Consider the following 21,840-nt stretch of genomic DNA (forward strand, 5'->3'; position numbering starts at 1 on the left):
AGATTAGATTAGATTACTTAGTGTGGAAATTGCTCAGACAAAATAAATGTTTCCGCTGATCTTGCATTATTGAGCAATTGTTTGTGTCCCCAAATATGACCAGATATACTTGGCCTTTCAATCCTAGAATACAAAAGAATATCAGTAACACACAACAGTCAGTGTAATCATATATGGTGATAAGTCTATGAAGCAGTCTGAAACAGTTAAAGATATGAGGAAGGATTCAAGCACTTTTTAATGTAGGTGATAGTGACTTTAACTTGCAATATGAGGACATTAATGTGAAAGTTATTTCCACTGTAGCCAAAAGCCATCTGAGTTGCAGGAGAAGGTTGTAAGCCTGCCTCATTTTGAGACCTCAATACATTTTGGAGCTGTTGTAATTCTCCACTAAAACTATGCTATCATACCTCCTTGACTTTAATGGTTGCACTGTTCATATTTCAGGTCAGGCAAAAATACTGTGTTTTTGGCAAGAGGTTTCTCCCCTTACCTTTACTTTCAGGTGAGAGGGTAAACTATGAGGAGGATGCAGAAATGCTACATTGTTATTTGGACCGGTTAACTGAATGGGCACATGTATGGCAAATGAAATATAATATGGATAAATTGATAGCACAAACAGGAAGGCAGATTCTAATCTGAATGTCAATAGATTGGGAAAAGGGGAGCCACGATGAGACCTGTTGCTAGAAGTAAACATGCAGGTGCAGCACACAGTGAAGTCAAATGGTATGTTGGCTTTCATTATTGGGAGGACTGCAGAATATCTTGTCGCAATTGTACAGAGCCTTGGCAAGATCACACCTGGAGCATTGTGTGCACTTTTGGCTTGTACCTGAGGAAGAATGTTTTGAATATGGAGAAAATGTAAGCAATTTTTGGTGGATTGATTACTGGGATGGTAGTATGAAGAGAGACTAGGTCATTTATGACTACATTGGTTGGAGTTTAGAAGAATGAGGGAGGATTTCGTAGAAACCTATAAAATTATAACTGGACTAGACAGGGTGGCAGACATAGGAATCATGTTCCCAATGATTGGGGAGTCTAGCACCAGGGGCCGCAGTTTAAGCATACCAATAGGCCATTTAAGACCGATGAGGATAAATTACTTTACTTAGTCCTCTATCATAAGAAGTGGTTGAGGCCAAAAATATTGAATGTTTAAAAAGATGAGTTGAGTGTCTTGAGAGTGAAGAGATCAGAGTATGGGCAGAAAGTGGGAACAGGAAACGGAGTTGGATGAATAGCCATGATCCTGTTAAATGATAGAGCAGAGTCAAATGGTGTACAGCTCCTATTTTCAATGTTTGAGTGTGATCTCAAACCACTCCTCCCATGCTGGTCACTTGCTTTCTTCCTACCCACTTCCCAAATAAAACCTATGTATTGTTGAGTTTTTCTGCTTTTCGATTCTGCTCATCCAGAACTGAGTTTGTGAAAAACATTTGCGTAAATCTTACAGAAAACATTCAAAGGTTGTATTTTTGCTTGCAGAATGAGATAGCATTTTCAGTTTTATACGTGTGTTTTTGTGCTTTGTCAAGTACTGCTATATTATTTGTAAATTTTCTACTGACACGTTTAGCAGTTCCTGTTTGTGTATTGATGAAATAAAAAGGCTGGTCACTAGTGGAAGCCATAAAAACAAGATGACTTACATTTTGTCAGCATTTTTCCTCGTGTTATCTCAGATGCCATGCAGAAGGGAAGGATTTGAAGTCATTTCCCTCATTCAGTAAATGAAATATAGCAGTATGTGTAAACATGGAACATTGAATGCCATTGGCATTAAAGTTCTGTAAAGTTTCAATGACAAGAACTGAATAACACTAAATGTCAGTCATCATAACCTTCTTTAAATACAAATCTCACTTCCTTTTATAAATGCATTACTTTGATTAAAAAATTATAAGATTTCCATCACAATTAACTTATTGACAAAGTTCCTGGTAACACAAATCCATTAGTTTTCACATTTTGAAGGAAGACGTTTCACAGTGCCACCTAATACCAAGCGTTCATTACGAGGACGGTATAGCAAATTATGCAACAGTCTGTTAAAGAAAAAAACATTGACTGTACTAAATTAAGAAGTTGATTTTTTTTTTGCTGTTTTGAGTTGTTTTACTCCTGGATATATTTCTTTGTGCCATATGCAAGTGTCTATAGAAAGAGGAGGGAACCTGTGAATGTCAGGCTGGAACATTTGTGCGGGAGATAGGGGTTTAGACATTTGGGACTTCACAGGATCCATCTCCCCTAGGACAAGTCCTATTGTATAGATGGTTTGCACCTGAACAGAATTGGAACTGAACTTCTGGTGGGCATTTTACTAGTTATTTTGAGGAAGGTTTAAGATTTTTGAGAAGATTTGTAGCTCCGGCTTCGGTTCAGGTTGTAAGCTTGGTCGCTGAGCTGGCAGGTTAATAAGGAATAGTATGCTAATAGGTGGGGTCAGAGGAAAGGGCAAAGTCATAAAATCTAAACTGAGGTTCCTGCGCAGGTATCATGATCTAATAAGATTGTCTGAGTTATAGGCACAGATAGCCAAGTGGAAATGTGATCTTATGGTTGTAAGCGAGCTGGCTCAAAGAAGGGTAAATGTTAAATAATTCCTGGTCATAGTTTGTTCAGGAGAGCTAAGGAGCAAAAAAAAAAGAGGAAATGTAGCAGTGTAGGCTAAAGAGAGCATTGTAGTTCTGGCGAAGCAGGATGTCAAAGGGTTTAAGGACAGAATTAATTTGGCTAGAGCTAGAGAACAAAAAGGTGCAATTACATTGTTAGCTATACACTAGAAAGAGCAAACTATTGGGAAAGATGTACAGATCAAACTTGCAAGAAATTAGAGGTGCAAGCACAATAGTCATAATGGGGAATGTTTATTATCCAAATATGAAGTGAAAATGTGGTAGCAGAGGGGTGCAGATATATAGTGTATTCATGAGAATTTCCTTCAGCAATATGTAGCCAGTGCAATGAGAAATGAAACACTGCAAGACCTGGTTCTTGGGAAGAAAGTGGACCAAGCATATTAAGCGTAAGTGGGACAACATTCCAGGGATAGTGCTCACTACATCTTAAGGTTTAGGGTGACTATGGAAGAAAACAATAAACAATTCAGAGTAACAATTAATTGAGGGAAAGCCAATTTCACTGGGGCAAGAATTGATCTCTTGAATAAATTGGGAGTTAAAGATTGGCAGGAAAAGTGGTTGTTAAATAGTAGGCAACCTTCAACGAAGATGTGCATCAGCACAGTCAAGGTATATTTCCTTGAAAGGGAAAAGTAGTGCAAACAAATTTAAAACTCCCTGAATGACACATTATAATTTTTTTAAAAAGTTCTGTCAGTTGTTAGGTTGGAAATAAAATTGTGAACTAGGCTATTAAGACAATGTTCAGAAAGTGGGAGGAAAAGGCAAATAAAAGAAGCAAAAAGGGAGTATGAAAAGAGACTAGCCGCTGGAACATTTGTGCGGGAGATAGGGGTATATAAACAATGAATGGTAAAAGGAGTAGGTTCAATTAGGGACCAACAAAGGGGTTTATACGAAGGTTTCCTCCAGGCTCCATAGACACCCAGCAAACCTGATGTTCAGTCCACACAATCAGCATTAACACACCAAGGCTTGTGTACTCACTAAGAAAATTAGAAGACATGTCCGTTTACATACGGATGCAAAGGACATGGATGAAATATTAAACAATACTTTTCATCTTTTCACCAAGGAAGATGGTGCAATCTAGGCCATGGTAAGAAGAGGAAATTCAGTTACACAAAGCCCTTAAAGTTAACCAAGCTATTGAATTGACTATCTGTACTTAAAGCATAAAGGCACCAGGAGTGGGTGAGATACATCCAAGTATACTGAGGGAAGTGCAAGTGGAAATTTCAGGGGTAGTGGCAATAATTTTGATGCTAATGGGCCATTGAATTGTTCAAAAAAAGGGTGTAAGGATAAACTAGCAATTGCAGACCAGTCAGCTCAACTTCAGTTATGGGGAAAGGTCCAGAAACAGCCATTTCGGACAAAGTTAATAAGTTGTCAAATACAAGTTAATTAAGAAAAGCCAAATAGATCCCTTAAAAGGGAATTATGTTTAACTAACTTGAGTATTTTTTAAATGAGGTAACAGATGATTGATCAGTGCAATGATGTTGTATGTATAGACTTTCAGAAGGAGTTTGGTATCGTGCTGCAAAACAGATTTGAGTAAAGTTGATACTCCGGGAATAAAAGGCACTGAAGTAACATGGTTACAAAATTGGCCAACTGAGAAACCGGGTACTAATTAATGGATGTCTTATTGGTTGCAAAAGGTTTTGATGGAATTCTCCTGGGGTCAGCATTGGAACTCTTTTCTAGGCTTTAATGTATAGATTCATAATTTCAAAATTTAATATTAAATCTAAAAGAATTGTAAACTCTGCAGTGGATGATAGTATCTGTGAAGAGAAAGTGATTGATTCAAATGCTGTGACCCTTTGTCACATTCCGAAGAAAATACAAACCCTCAAGCCAGCCTTGAAACATTACCACTTTATTCATATTTAGTCATTAGGTAGTACAGAACCTAAGTATTGCTTTAAAAAAAAGACATTTTGTTACGCTTTTAGTCTTGCACTCACCAGGACAATTCATAGTCATACCAATTCAAGGGAAAGCTCACACTTATATTGCATGAGAGGTGAATGTTGATTGATTAGTAAGTAGACCGGGAGAGGTATTAGCATTGAAAGTGCACTCCTTACTGCTAGTTGACAGTTCACTGCCAGACTTTTAAACGAGGCATGTTGACTCTGGTCAGGGATTGTCCTGAGAAATGAACCAGCAAATAGCTGTTAACTATTTTGTTGAGTTGAAACAAATGCACTGCTTTTACATGTACTTAGTGTATGCAAAGGACAAGACTCTTTAAATTAATACCTCGAATATCTGAACAACACAGGAATATTTTGTTCGGATAATTGAATGTTCGAGCAACACAGTTTACCCAAGATCATCTTTGGATATCGAGGTTGCCCTGTGTAGGCTCCAGAACATAGAACATAGAAGAATACAGCGCAGTACAGGCCCTTTGGCCCTCGATGTTGCACCGATCCAAGCCCACCTAACCGACACTAGCCCACTATCCTCCATATGCCTATCCAATGCCTGTTTAAATGCCCATAAAGAGGGAGAGTCCACCACTGCTACTGGCAGGGCATTCCATGAACTCTCGACTCGCTGAGTAAAGAATCTACCCCTAACATCTGTCCTATACCTACCACCCCTTAATTTAAAGCTATGCCCCCTCGTAATAGCTGACTCCATACGTGGAAAAAGGTTCTCATGGTCAACCCTATCTAAACCCCTAATCATCTTGTACACCTCTATCAAGTCACCCCTAAACCTTCTTTTCTCCAATGAAAACAGCCCCAAGTGCCTCAGCCTTTCCTCATACGATCTTCCTACCATACCAGGCAACATCTTGGTAAACCTCCTCTGCACCCGTTCCAGTGCCTCCACATCCTTCCTATAGTTTGGCGACCAAAACTGCACACAATATTCCAGATACGGCCGCACCAGAATCTTATACAACTGCAGCATGACCTCAGGACTCCGGAACTCAATTCCTCTACCAATAAAAGCCAGTACGCCATATGCCTTCTTCACAGCACTATTTACCTGAGTGGCAACTTTCAGAGATCTGTGTACATGGACACCAAGATCCCGCTGCTCATCCACACTACCAAGTATCCGACCGTTAGCCCAGTACCCCATCTTTTTGTTCCTCATACCAAAGTGAATCATCTCTCACTTACCCACATTGAACTCCATTTGCCACCTTTCTGCCCAGCTCTGCCCAGCTCTATATCCTGCTGTAACCTGACACATCCTTCCTCACTGTCAACAGCTCCACAGACTTTCGTATCATCCGCAAACTTGCTCACCCAACCTTCTAGCCCCTCCTCTAGATCATTTATAAAAATGACAAACAGCAATGGTCCCAAAACAGATCCTTGCGGAACACCACTAGTAACTGCACTCCAAAATGAACATTTACCATCAATTGCTACCCTCTGTCATCTTCCAGCCAGCCAATTCCTAATCAAAACCTCCAACTCACCCTCAATGCCATGCCTCTGTATTTTTTGCAGTAGCCTACCATGGGGAACCTTATCAAACGCCTTACTAGAATCCAAATACACTACGCCTACCACTTTACCCTCGTCCACCTCCTTAGTCACCTTCTCAAAGAATTCAATAAGGTTTGTGAGGCATGACCTGCCCTTCACAAAACCATGCTGACTGTCCTTGATCACATTATTCCTATCCAGATGTTCATAAATCCTATCCCTTACAATTCTCTCTGAGACTTTGCCCACAACAGAAGTGAGGCTCACCGGCCTATAGTTACTAGGGTTATCCCTACTCCCCTTCTTGAACAAGGGAACCACATTTGCTATCCTCCAGTCTTCTGGCACTATTCCTGTAGACAACGAAGACATAAAAATCAAGGCCAATGGCTCTGCAATCTCCTCCTTTGCTTCCCAGAGAATCCTAGGATAAATGTCATCAGGCCCAGGGGACTTATCTATTTTCACCCTAGTGATTTCATGCAAGTGACTCCAGCTGACAAAGTTGACTTAGTTGTCAGTATAATTCTTCACGCATTCTGCATTGTTCAATTGCAGAATCGCATGTTATATTGGACTCTTGAGCATTTTTTCACGTGTAGCCCTGTTGGGTATGGTCAGAACCTTGCTTGTTACAATCAGCCAAAGGAATATGCTGTCTAACGTGGTTCTCCAGTCTTTGGTATATGGCCTACAAACCTGGCATCTCACACCAGCATTGAAATTTATATATCTCACAACTCATTTGTTTGATAGGCAGAACATCTTTTTGGATTGAAGTTGATATCCAGTAAATGGTAAGCACCACGCATAGGTTAAATGTTTTTGGAAATTTGCAGTACCAATTTTTCTAACCAATCTGTTCAGAGATGTTATTAGAAACCTCTGGAGCAGATGGGACTTGAATTCAGGCTTATCTGGTCCAGAGGTATGGACACTACTGCACCACAAGAGGGCCCTCCACAACTGCATAGTAGCAGCATGAAATAGCTAGCTTCACCTGTTGCTCAAACTTTCAGCTGCTTTGCAACAAGCAAGATCTTACCATACACAGACAGAAAGGACATGCACTGCATCTGTTTGAGCTCAATAAAATAGGTGTCTGGCGGGCACTAGTTCTTGTCCTTAAGGCAATGTTCTGACCAATCATAGTCAACTACATGGTTTAAAATTTAATTAAAGCCTGGCAGTTAACTGTCAAGCAGCTTTACTGGTGCATTGTCTATGGCATCATCATTACCAGAGTCCACTTACTTACCAACTTTGTCTTGTACAATATAAATATTGGGTTTTTCCTCTTTGAATTTGTATCCTGCAAGTTGTTCTGAGTGCAAGATGAAAAGCTTTAACAAAATGTCACTTATCAGCGATGCTTATTTGTGCAGAAATCATCTGAGCTTGCGGTTTGTAAGAAGTATTTTTGTCTATTATAGGCACTACCAATCTTTACTCAAGACTGATAATTCAATGTTTTTTTTCATGATTCCTGGTTTAAAAATGTTAGTTGTAGGTCTACGAAGCAATTTTGAATTGAGCTGACTTTGCAGACAGATGCATCGCTTTGTTTTGTCAAATGGACACTAACTGCATATCAAGTGTTCTTGCATATTTTGCTGATCAAGTTGATAACGTTCATTTCAAGAGTGAAGAAAAAGCCTGTAGTACAATCTGCTTGTCAGGAGCGTTGGGACTGGGAAGGGATTGAAACATTGCCTGTAATTAAATGTATGAATTAACACTTTTATTCTCAGTAGTGTAGGTGCTATAATTATTAACAAAGCTTACTATTCAGGCAGCAAATTTGCTGCAAGGCACTAGGGACATGGTAATTGCAACTCATTAATTTTTTTAAAATTTCTTTTGCAGGAATGTTTGTAACAGCTGCAGGAATCTCCCAGCGTGCACCTGTTCACTGGTCAGAGAATGTGATTGGAGCAGCTGTATGTTTTCCTTATGTGGTAGCTTTGGATGAAGAATTTGTTACAGTACACAGCATGCTTGACCAACAACAGAAGCAGACCATTCCATTTAGAGATGGCCATATACTACAAGACTTTGAAGGTAATTCAGATGAATTGCATTTCAGCTTGCTTGGGACCAGTTACCTCAGTGTTACTAAATCACTCTGCCTTAGCTTGAACAATGGTTTTGGCAAACTTGAATGTTAATGGGAAAGGGGAGACTTTGTGCTCCATTATTAAGCTATGTCTAAACACTCAAGTCAGTGGTTATGTAGCCCTCCTGGCAACATTTTGAACTTCCTTTGCAATGTTATTTGCTTGTTGTTCTTGGATATCATTGTCACCCATTTCAGAATAGTACTGGGGTTCTGTAACATTTATTTTTCTCCATTATGAATATAAAGTATTATTTCTGATGGTATCGAGGAACAATGATATGACAATAAAACCTATATTCAGCTTAAGGTGAAGTGATATAAAACAAGTGATGCCAAGCCACATGAGATATTAGGCAATCTGAAAGTAGTACGTATTAAGAATGATCTTTATGGAAGAAAGCAAAGTACAGAAGTATTAAGAGCCTATAGAAGAGGCTTTCCAGAGTTTTGCAGTCAAGGCAACTGAAGATGGAGCTGGTGCATCAATTTAAAATTGGGGATGCAGTCAAGGCCAGACTTGGAGTGCAGCTTTCTTTTAGAACCATGGGACTGGAGCAGTTTTGAGATAGTGAGGTCATGGGAGTAATTGAAAATAAAGATGTGAATTTTAAGATTAGGACACTTGCCTGACTGAGGTCCAGTGAAAGTCAGCAAGCGCAGGTGTAGTAGGAGAAGGGGACTTGTAACAAGTTGTCAGGAGTTGCAGAGTTTTGGTGATCTCAATTTGACAAATGGCAGGTGGGAGACCAGCTGAGTATGCATTGGGTTAGTTAAATCTAGAAGGAGCAAAGACATGAATGAGCTAACATGAGGGTGAGGTCAGGTGGAATTACGTTCAAAATGAGGTCTTAATGTTGGCATAAGTATGATATTGGAAACTCTGCTATAATTTCAATGTGCTGCTAGGGCTATGAGCAGACTAGCTTAATCTCATGATGTTGCCACATGGAGCGAGAGAGTTGGTAGTTACGGAATCAGATCTGAAGTGGGTTCTGAAAAGAATAGCTTCATTCTTTCTAATACTTAATTGGAGGAAATTTCTACTTATCCAGAACTAGATATCATAAAAGCAGCCTGAAAATTTAGGAGCAGTGGAGGAGAGAGTTATTGTTATAGAGCTGGGTATTATCAGTATATGTGTGAAAATTAATTCCTGAGTGACGACAATGTGGGAGCAGGAAGAAAAGCCATCTCAAAGGTTTCTCTGGCTATGATTTAGATAGGTAAGAATGGACCCATATGACAGCAATCTCACAGCTGGATAACAGTGTACAGGCATTGGAGGAGAGTGGCTTGCTCAACCACGCCAAAGACAGCTCTTAGATTGAAATTAAATTTACTTCTGTCGCAGTCACATTGGGAACCATTTGTTACTTTGATAAAAGCTGTTAGGTATCATGGCTGGGATGAAAAACTGTTTTGAGTGATTTAAAACAGTTCTGGAAAGATGAACTGGATTTGGAAGGTCAACTTCGAGTTTGGAGAGGAAAGGGATGTTGGAGGTGGAATGACATTATGCAAGTTCATTTGGGGCAAGAGTTGGTTTTACACAGGAGACAAATAATTCAGGTTTAAAGAGACAGCACCTGAAGAGACGGAACTATTTACAATATCAGCTAAAGTGGGGGCCAGGAAAAGCAGTTAGTTGATCAGTTGAACATGGTTGAGTGAAGTGAATCTCATGGACATGAGATCAGCAAGGGCATGAGGAGAAGTAGGAGAGTCACGAGGAAGAGAGGGATGTAGCAGAGGCAGCTGATCAGACTGTCATGATCTTTTTTAAAAAAGAAAGTCCGTGAGCTATTTGTACCTGTTATAGGGGACAGGGCAGAGTGTTATAAGCAAACTGGAGGGAGGATAAGAAGGCAGTGAATTCACCATCGCACAGCTTTTGGAAACTCCATTCCTGAATTCTTCTTGCTCTGTTGCTTTTGAAAGTCTCAAATTCTATGTAGCATTAATTTGTCTCTTTCACAACTGTAAGATAATTTCCACTTGAGGGAAGATGTTAATCCAATTAATAAACTTGACTGAGTAATATTTGTCCAAATTGACTGACTTTCCAGCAATAAACTAAAACAATATCTTAGAACGATCAAACCAATTGGAAGGGCTAGTATAATAAATTGTTTTAATATGGCTAAATAAATTATAGATGAAGCAGTCTTTTGGTCCATTTTAGCTTATTTAATTATCTCATGAATTAATTACTTTTTAATCAGAAACAAAAAGAGATTGCTAGAAAAGCTCAGCACGTCTGGCAGTATCTGTGAAGAGAAATCACATTTAACGTTTTGGGTCTGACCCTTCCTCAGAACAAATTGTTTGATTTACAGCATCCGCAGTTCTTTCAGTTTTTACTTACCTTTTTAATACTTTGTCGAGCAATTATTTAAATATGAATCATCTTCTGCAGAAGTCTTCCCTGACATGATTCTTGAAGATTTCCTTTGCGCCCAAATCTATTTTATTCTCTCATGCTTTACTTTGTGATCAAACTGTGGGTTTATATTTTTTCTCTTCATTGAATATTAGAATATGATGTAATAGTAGAAAATCAATTGGTACAAGTCAATCTCTGTCACTGAGAAATCGAAATCCTTCATGATCAGGAAGTTGGTATTCCTGCCCCCTCTTTTCTGCCCTCCTATCCCTCTCCATCTCACCCCCATCTTCTAGTTTCCCTTGAAGAAGTAGTAGTGAGCCACTTTCTTGAACTGTTGCAAGCTATATGTTCCAAGATTTTGATGCAACCACTATGAAGGAACACTGATCTGTTTTCAAGTCAAGATGGTTTGAGATTTAGAGGTGGTGATATTCCCACACACTATGGGTCTAGGTTGTGGAGGATACAAGCAAGTTGCTACATTGCACCTTGTATGTGGTACACATGCACCCACAGTGCACTTCTGATAACAAGTTGAATGTCTATGCCAGAGGGTAGGGTGCCAACCATTAATTCATTCTTGGGATGTAGACACTGGCCAGGCCAACTTTATTGGCCATCCCTGGTTACCCAGGAGATGATAGGAGCTATCTTTTGGGATGGGGTTCCAGGATTTTGACCCAGCAACGCAGAAGGAATGAGAATATATTTCCGAGTCAGGATAGCATGTGGTCTAGAGGGGAACTTGCAAGTACTCGTGTTCCTATGTATCTTCTCCCTTGACCTTTTTACATGTTTGTGGCTTTGGAAGGTGTGGTCTAAGGAGCCTATGGAATCTCTCCATAAATCATAGGACAACTTCTTGGGACTGTCAAAGAACCACTGTGTCCAATTCTGCCATCAAAAGCATGTATAAGGATATGACCTTCTGGGGCTCTTGTTAGAATAGAACTTGTTGTTCCATTGTATAATTTCCATGTAATTTCTGAGTGTTTCTCTAGCTTCTTCGATCCATATTTCTTTCCTTCCCAGTGCCATGAAGCCAGTCAAGACTGGGTGGATTTCTGTATTACTGGTAGGCAAAGGTTCAATCTGCTGTGAAAATCTTTTGCTTTGAAAAGTTGAGTATGAGTAACTGTAGCAAAATGAAACTACTTAGTTGCAAGATTTCACCATAGCAGGTATGTTACTACAGTAGTTCAATGCGTATATTTATTTTATTCATTTTCTTAATTTTTTTTGGGCTTAAGATACCAATGTTTTAATCCTGATAAATTATTTATTGCTGAGCAAAATCTGTTTTCAGCGTATGCTCTCTGAAGATAATGATTTTAAATAAAAGTTCACGTTACCACAACTAAATTGAAGGATGCTGGAAATCAGAAAAACAAATATTGGAAAAAGCCAGCTGGTCAGGCAATTGGTGAGGGAACCAGTTGATGTTTCAGAAATTCATTTCTTGACTCTTTCTGTTGCCATGGATGCTGTCTGAACTGCTCAGTACGTCCAGCATTTTCTGTTTTAGCTCAAAGCTTTAGATTGACCTTTAAATTTCCAGATTTTTTTCATAATTAAATAAAATGGATCAAACATTAATGTTGTTTAGATATTTGTGTTGCTTTGTGCTTTTGGCAGTGTATTAGCTGAATCATAAATTTTGAGTCATTAATTATTTTATTATCAGGGAAACTGATTTTAGCCACAAGTAAAGAAGTGTATTTCTTGGTGCCCTTGCCCTTGGAAAGGCAAATTCAAGATCTTCTGACCAGCCAGAGAGTAGAAGAAGCACTGCTCCTAACAAGAGGAGCTCGACGAAACATTCCAAAAGAGAAGTTCCAGGTTAGTAGGATTTGAATGGAATAACGGCTAGATATATTTTGTCGAGTGTAAATGCCAATATTTGAATAAGCACCTGAGATATTCCTTGTTTATTATCAGAGATATATTTTGTTTCTTGTTTCCCCTACTCCTCTTCCATCCACATTCACTACTACCCACTTCACTTGTTAAAAATGAGCAGCACCTTCTCCCTAATATTCATTTATTACTGAGATTGTGAACCAGATCTGTCTATTGTCATTCATTAATTATCATTGCAGTTCAAAATAGCTTTTAGACTTGCTACAGGAAGGCTGTGGTGTAGAGTAAATGTGATGTATTCTATGTTCTCTTCAAATATGATTATATTTGACTGATCTCTTATGAACTTTGAACACTCCTTTGTGATCTCGTCTTGAGCTGTTGACAGTTACTTAATAATGTATTGGGAGTGAATATAAAAGTGCACTACACGTGAACATTTCTACAAGAAAATTGCATCACAAATTGAACTTGCTCGTACTTAGAGTATTCTTTTTCCATGAAGTATTTTAAGCAAAGTTTGCTCAATGAATGCAACCAAAATCTAATTGGTACTCCCTCAAGATTCATCATCTTGGGCAAGTATTGATGCAAACTGGTAGTGCTCAGGCTCATTCATACAGGAGGTCTGCCAAAACTGAAGCCAAATCTTTTTGCTTGTAAAGTAATTTTCTGGAATTACCCCATCTTCTCTTATAACTTTCTTTGGCACATTGACTTGGAGACAGTGGGATCAGCTGTCTTCAATAAGTCTCCTAACTGCTCTCAACACTCCAGTTTATCTAACTTTAGCTATTTTTTCTTAATTAATCTAAAAATGCTAATCTTTGATAATATGTATGTGTGGATAATTGTCAAATGTAGAGTGTAACCAATGCCAAAAGTTAAATTTCCACGTGACACACAATTCACAAGGTTGGGGGGGGGAGGGAGGAAACTCTTCTACTTTGTTTTCGAACTTTAGAAAGCCCCAGTGAATAATCTGTGTTGAGCGGCTTTAACTTACCATGGCTATATAATGTTGTTTATAAATACTTAATTAACAGTATTTGTTTATTATATGTAGGGTATGTACAGAAGAATTCTGCAGCAAGCAGGATTTATTCAGTTTGGCCAGCTTCAGTTTTTGGAAGCTAAAGAACTCTTCAGGTATAAACATCCATAGAACTCTATGGAATCAATTAAAGAATACCTAATTTTGCTTTAAAGCTGAATTGTTTGCACACAACTCTAATTTCCTATAATAATTGGTAATAAGGCCACTGTTATATGTTTGTATAACACTTTGAATGTTGGTTTGATAAAAGACCATGTTTTCTTTAAGCCACAAATATAAGAGCAGGTGTAATTTTTGGAAATTAGTTGGCTATTCTTCTCTCTTTCTTCCCCCCCCCCCCCCCCCCCCATTACACTTACCAAAGATATCACATTTAAAATGTTGTGTATTTGTTTGACCAGTAATAAATTCTACATCTATATTTTACTTAGAAAATGTTTAAGGGAGGAGTGTCCAAGTATATCTGGGAAGCAGGAATCAATCTGTTTACATACAAACACCAATTTGCTTTTTATGGTATATACCTTGCATGATTTTGTATAATTATGATAGCCCACTCAAGTTTTATCTGGGCAGCAAATCTGTTGATTTGGTGTTGTGTAGAGGTGTGTAATGAACTTTTGCAGAAGCTGTCACAAAGTTTCAGAATTCTGTTTGTTCTGCCTCTTGTCGAAAGATTCAACTTGATCTTGCCCATTTGGCATTTCCAACAAATATTAAGTTAACTATGCCACTTAACTGCCATAGATCATATGTAGTCTCCCTGGCTGCAGTAATTTGTGCCTTTGAAAGAGGTGTCCAATCAGTCCCACATCCACTCCTCCCAGGTACACGAATTGTTACTTGTGCTTGTAAATGTTGTTCGCTCACATCCAACTGTTTAATACCTTTTATTTAAAAAGGTAGTTCTTTTAAGACAATCTAAATTATACTCTTCTGATGTACACATTGTATTAAGAATTTATAGTTTGTATTTATTTAATTTTATCTTTGTTAACAGGAACGGCCAGCTTGATGTTAGAGAATTGATGTCTCTCTATCCATTACTGCTTCCTTCAACTTCAACATTTATACGGTCACATCCCCCATTACATGAATATGCTGACTTAAATCAATTAATGCAGGGTGACCAGGAGAAGATTACAAAGTGCAAGCGCTTCCTTATGAGCTATTTGAATGAAATTCGGAGCACTGAAGTAGCCAATGGCTATAAAGAAGATATTGATACAGCTTTGCTAAAACTATATGCTGAAGCTAATCATGACAGCTTGCTGGATTTGTTGGTTTCAGAAAATTCATGTCTCTTAGTGGATAGTATACCCTGGCTGGAGAAACACAAAAAGTATGTAATTCAGTGGTTTTCATGCATTTCCATAAAAATTGGTAGATATAGCCTTTTGTGTCCTAAGAACATATAAAAAGCTAAGATCGTTTTGGTCCAAGCAATGTTTCATGCCTAAGTATCTCAAAGTGGAATCCAAATGAATTTTGTGATTCATGACTCAAATTTGTCTTTAGCCCTCTTACCCTACTGCATACAGCATTCCAAAATCAGGAAGTTCTTCCTGATATCTGCTTTAATTAAATGTTAACTTCTATTTATTTTTGTGATCCTACTTGATAAGCTTAGGAAGTCATAATTTACCTGTAATGCACGTGCACTTGTATTTGAGATATTACATAGCTTCTATGTAAGGGACTCAAACAGGAACTGAAATAGGACAAGAAATAGGCCATTTATCATTTCCAGCATGCTTCACCATTAATTGAGGGACTGCCTGATCTTCAAATTCAATTCCACCACCTGCACAGTCTCCAAATTTCATGACTACCTGAATATCTTAAAAAAAACTATAGATCTCCACCTTAAATATATTCAATAATTGTACATACCCATGTCTGGAGAAGAATTTGCATGAACCATAATCCTCTATGAAAAACATCTCCCTTCTCTCTCTCCAAAATAGTGACTTCTGGTTCAAGATCCCCAACAAGGGAAAACATCATCCCAGCAACTATCCTGTCTAGACCGTTAACAATTTCATTTATTTTAATTAGATTTCCTCATTCCTCCAAACTCCAAAGTATAATCATTTTTTCAGCTCAATCTTGCTTAATCAGCCAATCTATCATCCAAGGAAACAATCTAGTGAGCATTGTTGCACCTTCAGTGTATCCTACATTGGGTAAGGAGAACAAACCTGTACTTAGAATTTGGTGTGGATCTTACCAAGGCCATGTATAGTCGCACTAAAACTTTTGTTTTATTTGATATTGAAGTATAAAAAGAGTAAGAAAGATACATGACTATCAAAAAAAAACTAACATTTGTGTTGTAGAATGTTGGTTAGCTTAATTGGGTGGATGGCAAATTTGCATTGCAGAGTAATGCCAACAGTATAGGTTCAATTCCAGCGCACTCTGATATTACCATGAAGGACTGTCCTCTTCAACCTCTCCCTTTTGCCTGAGGCATGGTGATACTTGGATTAAACCACCATCAGTCATCTCTCTGTAATGAGAGAGCAGCCTTATGGTCGGGTAGGACTATGGTGACTTTATTTTTGTTGTGCTGCATATTAACTTTGATTGGATATAAGAAAATATTAACATTTCCTGGCCTCCTCTTGTTTTTTTAAAAAAATTTCTTTGTCTATGAAAATGAATTACTTTACATTTCCCCACAGCATTTTCCATTCTCTGCCTTCTTCCTTAAACACCCAACCAGTCTGTTCCTCTGCAGCCACATTGTGACCTCCTCACCATATACTTTGCCTCCTACTTTTCTATCATCAGCAAAGTTGGATAACTTACACACAGTTCCTGCATTTTATTCATTACTGTTGTTTGTAAATGGCTGAAACTCTTGATCCTGACACTTGTTTTCTCACTAGTAGCCTACCAACCTGAAAATAACCTGTTTATTCCTGCCCTTTATTTTCTGTCTGTGATCCGTTGGTTCCAGGAGCCCTAACATTGAATCTTTATTGTGTGGAATTTTTTTCATGTTTCCTTTTGGAAGTCCAAATACATTACTTCCATTGGTTTCCACTTACCTTTCCTGCTGTTTGCAAATCTTAAGTTTTCTGCTTCTTAAATCCATATTTACTTTGTACTTCCTAATAGATTTTAGCATTTTCCCTACTACTGTCAAGTTAACTGACCTATAGTTCTCAAGTTTCATCTACTCCTTTTTGGTTCTTGAATAGCAGGGCAATGGTTACTACCTTCTAATCCATGGTGGTAGTTCTAAAGTCTAAGAATTCTGAATGTATATGTAGTTGCTTTGAATAATCTGTGCCACCAGGTCTTTCAAAGCCTTCTGATATAAGCCATTGGGTTTCCAAGATTTGTGAAAAGGTATTTAAATTTGTAAGATTAAACTTAATTTAAATGGAAACTTGTATCTTGAAAAGTGAAACAATTGTCATTACTGTCTTACAATGTTTTATCACATTTTTATGTTTCGGGTAAACATTTATATCTACAGTGTTTTCTGATTCTCTCTCACTTGTGGCTAACCATTCTAAAGGTATTCTATAACTCAGACATTTCTGAAATCCAGAAATGACTTAGTCCCAAACATTCTGAGCTACAAAGATTACAGTGTATTATAAGCCTCTTTAATGTTATCTTTAATTTCTCTTGTCAGCCAGGGTTGGTTGATATTTCCTGTGGGTCTTTATTCCTAAGGAGAATGTGTACTCATTATGAATTAGAACTTATCCTTAACATGTCTGTTTGTACTTGTCTACTGTCAAACCTTTTAATCTAGTTTTGCAGCGTATTTTAGCTAAACTGCCCTTAGTACCTAAGTTGTTTTATTCCGATTTAATTTTGGATTTAACCATATCAGGTCATAGTCTCTATTCTCCAGAGGGTCCTTTGCTGTAGTTTTATTAATTAACCTTGTCATGCCCAATACTGGCTCTAAAATAACCTCCCTATTTGGTTCCTTGTTGCATTGATCAATGTTGAATACATTCCATGAACTCGTCTATTAGTGCAAATTTTCTTTGCCCAGCCTATTTGATAATTAAAGTACTCCATAATTACTCTCCATCCATGTTAGATGCAGTTGTAATTTTCTGATTTGTACTCTAACACAACAATTGTTCCTGATCAATAAATTACCCCTGTTAGATCCATCTAAGATGATTTAAGGCCCTTTCTGTCTGCTGTCTTTTTATTCCATCCTTCTTCAGGGTTTCCCACCTGATTTGTGTTTTCCAACTTGTTTTATATTTTTGATAGTCAAGTGCCCTGAACATTTAGTTTTCAGTCTTGGTTATCCTGCCATTATGATTGTATAATTGAACTCTATAAACTGCATTTTTTTCTCTGTGCTAACAATTCATGACAAGTGCTTTCCATACAAAAACGGATTGCTGGAGAAACTCATGTCTGGCAGCATCTGTGGAATGAAAGCCAAGTTTTCTTTCTTTTTCTCTCTCTCTCCCCTTCTCTCCCCTTCTCTCCCCTTCTCTCTCTCTCTCTCTCTCTCTCTCTCTCTCTCTCTGTAGTCACTAATGCCTGTTACCTTTGTTAAATACGTTGCCTCTACCTGATCCAAACTGCTTATTTTTACTCCAATCGTTTCTCTGTTTTTGTAAGAACTAGGAGCAGGCGTGGGCAATTCAGATCCTCTGCCATTTGATATGATCCTGACTGGTTAAAACCTTGACTTTTCTCTTACTGCTGTTGAATTACTTGGTTCCTGAATATTCTCTCAGCTCTTCACCTACCATTTTTTTTAAAAGTTGCTTGATTTGAGTTAGTTGAATGGTCACTTATTTTGTTGTAGAAAGTGTTGTGTGGTAAGCTGAACAGATCAGTTGTACTGTAATGGTGCTCCTCACATTGCAGTATGTTTAATATCTATTTTTGAAGTTTGCTGATACCCCCCTCAGCACAACACGCGGTATTGATATCAAATCCAGCTAAATGCGAGAGCATTTGAGCCCTTCTTAGGGAAGTGAACTAATTTTGTTTTGACGTGTGTTTTTCTGAACACAGGTATTTTGCACTTGGTCTTCTTTATCACTATAATGGTCAACATGAAGCAGCACTACAGGTAAGTTAGCTTTTACACTTATTGAACACCTCTACTACTGTCTGTGCATGTCTGCAATAATGAAATGCAAAGAAAAAATAAACTGACCATCTCTCAATTAGAGAGGAGAGGAAGAAAATGTGTATATGGTGTTAATTGTGGGATATGAAAACTATTTTCAAATGAACCAGCCATATAGTTGAGAAGCACTGATACCATAAGTTTTTTTGGGGGGGTTTTGAAATAATTATGACTGTATTTCATTAAATTCAGGTATGTTTGGCATGATGCTTATTAAACTAGAGCATACCTAACTTTTTTTTTCATTGTCTATTGGCTGTTTGTGTGGGTCCAGAAGCTGTGGTGGTCAGTGGCCTACCATGAAGTGTTTTTATACAATAGCAAATCTGTGCCAGTGAAAACAATTTCTCCAAGATAAATCTCATTGTCAGACTTGTATGTTTCTGATCTTGGTGAATCCAAACAGATTAACCCTTCATTTGCAGATTGTTACACAGCAGCCACACTTCAGGAATACAGTTAGTGCAACATGGAACTACTTACTGCAACAATGTGTTTAAAGGTCTAGAGACAGCAATATTCAATAGTATTTTTATGCTTGAGGGTGAGCAATAATGAGGTTAAATGAAAGTATCATGTGGGTGGTGATATCACAAAAATATAAGTAATTTGGCTTAGTTGGCTTAATCTGATATAAATCACTTGCTGTGAGGTGACACCCAGAAAGAGTTTATGGTTCTTACAGTGGACTGTTGCTGTTATTATCCTGGCTTTGACATTTTATTGGTTATGGAATTACAATCAGCTCATGCAAATGGAATTGAAAACCGCTTTGAGGAAAATGAGTCAATGCAGTCAAACAATTGAGGAGCATCTATTTAAAATCCCTGATTCTAACTGGAATTAACAGAAGCTTGCTGCTGTTGAAGATGACAAGTTGAGTATTTATAGAAGTGTACAGTTATGTACAGGAGGCTGCTGATTTGGTCACAGTGCTCAATGTTTCTCGCTAGAGATGCTCTTGGGTCATATTATGCACCAGGCCAGACCCCCTCAAAACATTTCAAGTAGGTAGCCCGGACACTAGCCTTACTCGTTGTTTTGAGCAGGTGTCAGTGGATATTCTAGGAATGATGCAGCTGGCTGAACTACTTAGCTTTAAACAAAACAGAATTTATTTGCAAGATTACTGAATGAAACCGAAACAAAAGAGAACAGAACATAGAATAACTTGTCCGAAAACTGAATAGACTATCCCAACTTAATGATGCTGTTCCAACTAATTGCAACAATCCCCATAAATACCCTTGGCAAAAAAGTTAATATCAAACACAGTTTTATAGGAGAGGTGCCAGAGAGATTCAGCATGGAACACCTTCCATATAGCTGTTTCTTTGACCAGCATTTGACCATCAAACAAACTGACTGCTTGCTCTGAACAACCAGACTGCTGCAACCCAACCAAACCGGAGTAAAGCTGAGCTGGGAGAACTGGCCACACTCCCCTCATTGTACAATTTTTTTTAAACTCCAGCCTTTTTCCTGAAGCAGTATCTATCAGCTATAATCAAATTGGCCCAAAAACCCATAAAAACCAGGCCTCCCAAAATCTCTGCATTTGCAACCCCTCTGGAGGGAAAATAGCCAAGGACAGTCTAACCTTGTTAATGGAGCAGCATCTCCGCCCTTAAAAAAAAAATCCATCAATATCCAAGATGCTTCATTTTAACACACCTTAATCTTACACTGTTAGTAGACTACTAAACCCATATACATTGACAATAATCATGCAAACATTGTTTCAGTCTGTTTTACTCCTGCCACCGAACGCCTCTGTTTCTCATTCAAGTCTTGACAATGCGTTAGCAATCCCGTTTTCTCATCCTGCTACATGCACAATTTTCAAATTGAATAGATGTAACAACAAGCTCCATCTAAACAGTCTGGAAGTTTTGACCTTAAATTTCTCTCCAAACTTCAGTGGTTTATGATCAGAGCGTATGATTGTCTTAGATACATTACTGGTAACATAAACATTGAAATGTTGTAATGCCAACACCAAGCTCAAAGTCTCCTTAACTGTTGAATATTTCTGCTGATGAATGTTCAATATCCTGGAGAAATACCCAATATGTCTTTCTATTTTTTTATTGATTGTCTTCCTGTAAGACCACACCACCGGCACCCAAGTAACTCATCAATAGCACCTTGAATGCCTTTGCATAATTACGTGTGGTTAACACTGGGACCGTGGTTAATGCAGCTTTCAGGCTGTCAAATACCTCAACAGTCTGCTCTCACTGAAACTTCTTGCCTTTCTTTAGCAATTCAGCGAGTGGAGCAGCCAAACCGCTATAATTTGGTGTGTATTTTAGATAAAATCCACTCAATCCCAGGAATTGTCATACTGCTCCTTTTGTTGATGGTTTGGGAAACACCCAGTGATCTTATTGGTTAGTCTCTCAACTGGCTGGTGCATTTTTCATACCAAATGGCATGACCTTAAACTGATACAGACCATTTGACGTTATAAAAGTGGAAATTGTCTTCACTCTTTTGAACAAAGGCACCTGCCAATATCCTCTGAGCAAGTCTAACCTAAAAAAAGAAGTTGCTTGTCCCACCTTTTCATCACAGCCTTCCAAACGTGGAATCAGATATGCATCAGTGTTTGTAACTGTGTTAACTTTGTGATAGTCTGCACACAACTGTTGGATTCCATCTGGTTTTGGCAGCATTATAGTGGGTGAGCTCCAGTCACTATAACTCACTTTGAACATATGCTCCAAGATGATATAATCAATCTCCTTTTGAACCTCTGCCAACTTTAGAGGGCTATGCCTATAAGGATGTTGCTTAATCGGAACAGCATCTCCTATGTCTACTTCATAATTAGGTTAGTACTTCACAGGTTATTTCCACATATTTCCCCAAGCGTCTGTAGTAACTCTTACAGGTCATTTCGAATTTCCTCTGGCAGGTAACTTAATAATTTATACCAATTTTTGACAACTCCCTCATTAATCTGAGAAATGTCCAATTCTGAATCCTCTGAACTTGTTTCTTCACTCTGTATTGTAACCAATAACACAGTCTCCTTTGGCTTTCCTTCCCTGTCAAAATACCTTTTTGAGCATACCTGCATGACATGCTGAGAGTTTTCTGTCTGGAGTCCTTAGCAAACAGTTCACCTTACTCAATTTCCTTTTGACTT

The 21,840-nt window shown here is 38.2% G+C and overlaps 1 protein-coding gene across 3 annotated transcripts in view; it reads left to right on the plus strand.

Annotated features, from left to right (window-relative positions):
* tgfbrap1 (transforming growth factor, beta receptor associated protein 1) overlaps positions 1–21,840 on the plus strand; it is a 64,543-nt gene that overhangs the window by 21,793 nt on the left and 20,910 nt on the right. For all 3 annotated transcript variants that reach the window (XM_072577578.1, XM_072577579.1, XM_072577577.1), the window contains exons 3-7: positions 7,997–8,191; positions 12,320–12,474; positions 13,562–13,644; positions 14,553–14,894; positions 18,569–18,626. In XM_072577578.1, the coding sequence (XP_072433679.1) occupies positions 7,997–8,191; positions 12,320–12,474; positions 13,562–13,644; positions 14,553–14,894; positions 18,569–18,626 (833 nt within the window). The remainder of the gene's footprint in view (positions 1–7,996; positions 8,192–12,319; positions 12,475–13,561; positions 13,645–14,552; positions 14,895–18,568; positions 18,627–21,840) is intronic.

Source organism: Chiloscyllium punctatum, chromosome 9 (assembly GCF_047496795.1).
Source record: "Chiloscyllium punctatum isolate Juve2018m chromosome 9, sChiPun1.3, whole genome shotgun sequence".
Classification (NCBI taxonomy): Eukaryota; Metazoa; Chordata; class Chondrichthyes; order Orectolobiformes; family Hemiscylliidae; genus Chiloscyllium; species Chiloscyllium punctatum.